Here is a 6,435-nt window from a genome sequence, read left to right on the forward strand (position 1 = left end):
AAAGAAAAGCTGAACAAGTCACGAGTTGTTTGTGAGTCAGTGAACTGTGTGACAGTGAGTCTAACAGCAGCTCTGCAGGACAGCTCTCCACCTGTGACTTTGGTATTACTGCATTGCTGAACTAGACTGTTTAAAAAAACATCCTCTGACCTATAAGAGACAAAAATGAAAGGATAAGTAGAAAAACACGAAAGTGGAGATATTTCCTGGAAGGAAAGGGAACCCTTTTGGAATTCTTGAATTCCTGGATTCTCAGGCTCCCCACAGTGGCTCGGAAGTTGCAGGAATCAGATTGGCTTCGAGTGACAGGATGGAGAAAAGTCGGCTTCCTGACAGGATGTGAATCTGTATAAATATGTAAATGAGAGGAATGCGATTTGTGCATTTATTGTCTTGGAAGAAGGGCCGATGCTTCAAGTGGTTTAAGGGATTAAGTGTTTCCCACTGGCAAGACTGACTGATATTTTAGACAGCTGAGATGCATTTCAGATGACATGCATCTAGTTTTGGATTAAATGTGCATAAAAATCAAAATAAGTGCAGGGTATATTTATGTTTTGCCAAAATTAAATGAATAAACGAATAAAAACCCTTTTGAAGAATTTAGTGTTAAATGACCAGAAATTTGTTCCCTGTTTTTCACACTGAAACTGAGCATTTGATCTTTAAGTCACTTAAAGATCACTCAGACTTTAAGTCTTTAAGTCACTTAAGTCACTCAGACTTTCCCAGTGGCATTGAAATTGTGTTAAGTGGTCTTTTTACAACACTTCCCCAAAAAAGCACTCTTCAGAAAAACCCATAAACAAACAGGGGGCTGCTTTAGCTTTGTCATTGTGAGAAGTGATTAATATACATGTCACGGGGTGCCGAGGCAGGCCGTGTGTGAATATTAATGGACCCAAAATGCAGACTGCTTCAGTTGTGAGCGAGCTTTATTAACAAAAGGGAAAACCAACGAGAACGAGGAGGAGGAAAACCAAACCCTAAGAATAAACTAAACTGGGAAAAGCTACACAAAAACTAACCTAAAACCTTGAGGTGAGAAACGTAGATGCAGGGAGAATACACCAGGACATGACGGGGAGCAACACAGACGAACCAGCAATCACTAAGACAAAAGACACGACTAAAATACACTCAGAGAACACAGGGAGATACACACAGGTGGGGGACACAGCTGGGAGAGATTAACCTGACGAGACAAGGGAGGCAAACTGAAAACACTCACATCAGACGCAGACCTTCACAATAAAACGGGAAACACATACACACAAAGACACAGACTAGGAAACGCGGACTTAACACAGGAGTAGACGGCAGAACAGAACAACACTAAACAGTAGGAAGAACAGAACCAAAATGACACTAATAGAAAACACAAAACGCTGGGTCAAAAGGACCCAGGATCATGACAGTACCCCCCGTCAAAGGCTGGCTCCAGACAGCCCAAGAAGAAAACAAAAACAGCCAGAAAACAGAAAACAACCGGACCAGGGCGGGCGGCGGGGGTCCAGGACGGAGGGCTCGAGGCAAAACAAAACAGGAGCACTAGAAAGTCCACAACAAAACGCGAGTCCAGCACCAAAAGAACAACAACAAAAGAAACACACCGGAGCACAAGAAAACAGAGTCCAAAACAGAAAAGTTCAGGGGGCCGGCCAGGGGGCCGACCGCACAGGAGTCCAAACAGTTCCGGGGGCCGACCGTGCGGAAGGCCACGGTGGCGATGTGGACCCAGGTCAGGGGGCCGGCCCGGGGGCCGACAACCCAGGAGCCCGGACAGTTCAGGGGGCCGGCCGTGAGGACGGCAGCGGCGACGACCCAGGCGGAGGCGGTCCGGGGGCCGCCCACGACGGCGATGTCGCCTGGCCAGTGGCCTGGAAGGTGGCCAGTCAGCTGCGGACCCCGACGGGGTAGGACCAGGCGACGCTGCAGACCCCGACGGGGCTGGACCAGACGACGCTGAAGACTCGGAGGCTGGACCAGGCGAGGCTGAAGACTCGGAGGCTGGACCAGGCGAGGCTGATGAGGCCGCAGGTGACGGCGTGGAAGACTCGGAGGCTGGACCAGGCGAGGCTGATGAGGCCGCAGGTGACGGCGTGGAAGACTCGGAGGCTGGACCAGGCGAGGCTGATGAGGCCGCAGGTGACGGCGTGGAAGCCGGAGACGATGAGGCCGCAGGTGACGGCGAGGAAGCCGGAGACGAAGAGGCCGCAGGTGACGGCGAGGAAGCCGGAGACGAAGAGGCCGCAGGTGACGGCGAGGAAGCCGGAGACGAAGAGGCCGCAGGTGACGGCGAGGAAGCCGGAGACGAAGAGGCCGCAGGTGACGGCGAGGAAGCCGGAGACGAAGAGGCCGCAGGTGACGGCGTGGAAGCCGGAGACGAAGGCACTGCAGCTGGCGGCGTAGATGGTGAGGCTGCAGCTGGCGTGAATGAAGAGGCGGCATCAGGCATGGAAGCCAGAGACGGAAGCGCTGCAGGCGGCGGCGCTGCAGGCGGCGGCGTGGAAGCCGGAGGCGGCGGCGTAGATGGTGAGGCTGCCGCTGGCGTGGATGGTGAAGCTGCAGCTGGCGGCGGCGTGGAAGCCGGAGACGGAGGCGCTGCAGCTGGCGTGAATGAAGAGGCGGCAGCTGGTGTGGAAGCCAGAGACGGAAGCGCTGCAGGCGGCGGCGTGGAAGCCGGAGGCGGCGGCGCTGCAGCTGGCGGCGGCGTGGAAGCCGGAGACGGAGGCGCTGCAGCTGGCGGCGGCGTGGAAGCCGGAGACGGAGGCGCTGCAGCTGGCGGCGGCGTGGAAGCCGGAGACGGAGGCGCTGCAGCTGGCGGCGGCGTGGAAGCCGGAGGCGGAGGCGCTGCAGCTGGGGGCGGCGTGAAAGCCGGAGGCGGCGGCGCTGCAGCTGGGGGCGGCGTGAAAGCCGGAGGCGGCGGCGCTGCAGCTGGGGGCGGCGTGAAAGCCGGAGGCGGAGGCGCTGCAGCTGGGGGCGGCGTGAAAGCCGGAGGCGGAGGCGCTGCAGCTGGCGGCGGCGTGGAAGCCGGAGGCGGAGGCGCTGCAGCCGGTGTGGAAGATGAGGCTGCACCTGGCATGAATGGTGAGGCTGCAGCTGGCGGCGTGGAAGCCGGAGACAGAGGCGCTGCAGCTGGCGGCGTGGAAGACGGAGGCGCTGCAGCTGGCGGCGTGGAAGACTGAGACGGAGGCGCTGCAGCTGGCGGCGTGGAAGCCGGAGGCGCTGCAGGCTGGACGGGTCCCTTGGATCCTCCAGCGGAGACCAGAGACGAAGGCCGGAGCGGTCCCTCGGACCCTCCAGCGGAGACTAGAGACGAAGGCCGGAGCGGTCCCTCGGACCCTCCAGCGGAGACTAGAGACGAAGGCCGGAGCGGTCCCACGGACCCTCCAGCGGAGACTAGAGACGAAGGCCGGAGCGGTCCCACGGACCCTCCAGCGGAAACTTGAGACGAAGGCCGGAGCGGTCCCTCGGACCCTCCAGCGGAGACTTGAGACGAAGGCCGGAGCGGTCCCTCGGACCCTCCAGCGGAGACTTGAGACGAAGGCCGGAGCGGTCCCTCGGACCCTCCAGCGGAAGCCATCAGCAAGCCAGCGGTCATGGAGGCCACTAGCAAACACGAAAGTAGAGGGTGCTGTGCTGAGCACTGGCTCTGCTCAGACAGCGCTGACACGGAGTTATTCTCTGAGGGCTGCTTAATCTTCAGGGGTCCAGAACCAGCTGGGGACTGAAACCTAGCTTCTGGGGAGGCCCTGGAGTGCATAACGGTGCCTGAAGCAGCTAAAGTGCGAGAAACTCCCTGGCTGGAACTTAGACTTTCTCCCTGCATGGAGTGAATGAGTGAAACTGGTAATACTGGAACCTGTACTGCAAGTAACGGTGACACTGGAAGCACAGGGGCCTGAACTACAGGAGCCTGACCTACAGGGGGCACTGGAGACCGAACCGAAAGTGACACTGGAGACACTGGAGGCACTGGGGCCTGGACTACAGGCGGCACTGGGGCCTGGACTACAGGCGGCACTGGGGCCTGGACTACAGGCGGCACTGGGGCCTGGACTACAGGCGGCACTGGGGCCTGGACTACAGGCGGCACAGGGGCCTGGACTACAGGCGGCACAGGGGCCTGGACTACAGGCGGCACAGGGGCCTGGACTACAGGCGGCACAGGGGCCTGGACTACAGGCGGCACAGGGGCCTGGACTACAGGCGGCACTGGAGGCTGCACTGAGGGTGAAGCTGGGGGCACTGGGGCCTGGACTACAGGCGGCACTGGAGGCTGCACTGAGGGTGAAGCTGGGGGCACTGGGGCCTGGACTACAGGCGGCACTGGAGGCTGCACTGAGGGTGAAGCTGGGGCACTGGGGCCTGGACTACAGGCGGCACTGGAGGCTGCACTGAGGGTGAAGCTGGGGGCACTGGGGCCTGGACTACAGGCGGCACTGGAGGCTGCACTGAGGGTGAAGCTGGGGGCACTGGGGCCTGGACTACAGGCGGCACTGGAGGCTGCACTGAGGGTGAAGCTGGGGGCACTGGGGCCTGGACTACAGGCGGCACTGGAGGCTGCACTGAGGGTGAAGCTGGGGGCACTGGGGCCTGGACAACAGGCGGCACTGGAGGCTGCACTGAGGGTGAAGCTGGGAGCACTGGAGGCTGCACTGAGGGTGAAGCTGGGAGCACTGGAGGCTGCACTGAGGGTGAAGCTGGGAGCACTGGAGGCTGCACTGAGGGTGAAGCTGGGAGCACTGGAGGCTGCACTGAGGGTGAAGCTGGGAGCACTGGAGGCTGCACTGAGGGTGAAGCTGGGAGCACTGGAGGCTGCACTGAGGGTGAAGCTGGGAGCACTGGAGGCTGCACTGAGGGTGACGCTGGGAGCACTGGAGGCTGCACTGAGGGTGACACTGGGAGCACTGGAGGCTGAACTACAGGTGACGCTGGGGGCACTGGAGACTGAACTACAGGTGACGCTGGGGGCACTGGAGACTGAGCAGAGTGTGGCACCGGAGACTGAGCTGACGGTGAGTGAGCGACTGACACTGGAGACTGAGTGGAGAGTGGCTGCGTAGCAGCTAACTGAGCTAAGAATGGCTGAGCAGGCGATAAGCTGTTTACATTGTTATCCGTCGCACAACACACTGCCCCGGAACAAACAGTTCCACAATCCACAATGGAAAAAGAGTCCTCACTCACCACAGCCGGCGATTTAGAAGTCCGAACGTCCGGCTGTGGGGTGGCGCGCCGGCGGCGCGATCGACATTTCTTCCCCGCAGCCGGCTCCGACAGGCCGGGTAAACTCGCATCCTGCAGGTGAGGCTGACGCGGCTGCTCCGGGGTGGCTGGCTGTTGCTGCTGGACAAAGTCCGATATTTCCCGAGCTCGCGCCGCCTCCCGGGCTTCATACAAGTTGGCCAATAAGTCCAAACATCCTCTGACCTGGCGGAGATAGGGATTTCCTCTGAGGATTTCCTCAATGCCATTTATCCCCACGATCCTAGCTCTCATGTTCGAGGTGTGGGTTATCCACTCGACCAGGCGTTGGACTCGCATCAGATCGCTCTCCCCGGGTAAGTCCGCTGGATCCATGTCGTGGCTGGTTCGTACTGTCACGGGGTGCCGAGGCAGGCCGTGTGTGAATATTAATGGACCCAAAATGCAGACTGCTTCAGTTGTGAGCGAGCTTTATTAACAAAAGGGAAAACCAACGAGAACGAGGAGGAGGAAAACCAAACCCTAAGAATAAACTAAACTGGGAAAAGCTACACAAAAACTAACCTAAAACCTTGAGGTGAGAAACGTAGATGCAGGGAGAATACACCAGGACATGACGGGGAGCAACACAGACGAACCAGCAATCACTAAGACAAAAGACACGACTAAAATACACTCAGAGAACACAGGGAGATACACACAGGTGGGGGACACAGCTGGGAGAGATTAACCTGACGAGACAAGGGAGGCAAACTGAAAACACTCACATCAGACGCAGACCTTCACAATAAAACGGGAAACACATACACACAAAGACACAGACTAGGAAACGCGGACTTAACACAGGAGTAGACGGCAGAACAGAACAACACTAAACAGTAGGAAGAACAGAACCAAAATGACACTAATAGAAAACACAAAACGCTGGGTCAAAAGGACCCAGGATCATGACAATACAGGCCTCTAGTGTGCTGTTGAAAACAATGAGTCACAGTGCTGGACAGTATCTTGCCTGAGTGAATTCTGATTATTTGGAAAGCACACTAAAACAAAAGCTGCAATTTGAGGATTATATAATACTTTAATGTGGTGTGACTGGAGGAAAAACTGGAAGACGAATCGTGGCAAAGAGGAGTCTGAAATTAGAGAGCAACATGCAAAAAACCCCCAAACACAGCTGGGCAAAAAGGTGCCTTTTTCTGATTATGATTCACTACAAATTGA

The 6,435-nt window shown here is 57.5% G+C and overlaps 2 protein-coding genes across 3 annotated transcripts; one reads left to right on the forward strand and one right to left on the reverse strand.

Moving 5' to 3' along the window:
- The first annotated feature begins 863 nt into the window (after positions 1-863).
- Positions 864-2,189, forward strand: LOC112843239 (translation initiation factor IF-2-like). Of its 2 annotated transcripts, none has more exons than XM_025901430.1 (2): positions 864-1,979; positions 2,118-2,189. In XM_025901430.1, the coding sequence occupies exon 1, from the start codon at positions 1,363-1,365 to the stop codon at positions 1,918-1,920; it is 558 nt and encodes a 185-aa protein (XP_025757215.1). In that variant the 5' UTR covers positions 864-1,362; the 3' UTR covers positions 1,921-1,979; positions 2,118-2,189. The 2 variants fall into 2 exon arrangements, with proteins under 2 accessions (XP_025757215.1, XP_025757214.1); XM_025901429.1 differs by lacking the exon at positions 2,118-2,189 and adding an exon at positions 2,010-2,049.
- Positions 2,190-2,293: 104 nt separating this feature from the next.
- Positions 2,294-5,586, reverse strand: LOC112843259 (vegetative cell wall protein gp1-like; the record flags this gene model as incomplete). The annotated part of the gene is made up of 2 exons (XM_025901518.1): positions 5,194-5,586; positions 2,294-2,779 (listed from the first exon to the last, which is right to left on the reverse strand). Coding segments are annotated over exons 1-2 (879 nt in total), but the record flags the coding sequence as incomplete, so codon positions are not given.
- Between the last annotated feature and the right edge of the window lie 849 nt (positions 5,587-6,435).

The sequence above is a fragment of the Oreochromis niloticus genome, linkage group LG20 (genome assembly GCF_001858045.2).
Source record: "Oreochromis niloticus isolate F11D_XX linkage group LG20, O_niloticus_UMD_NMBU, whole genome shotgun sequence".
Lineage (NCBI taxonomy): Eukaryota > Metazoa > Chordata > Actinopteri > Cichliformes > Cichlidae > Oreochromis > Oreochromis niloticus.

Excerpts from the sequence above, each read along its gene's own strand:
- LOC112843239 (XM_025901430.1), top strand. The coding sequence starts at position 1,363 with ATGACACTAATAGAAAACACAAAACGCTGGGTCAAAAGGACCCAGGAT.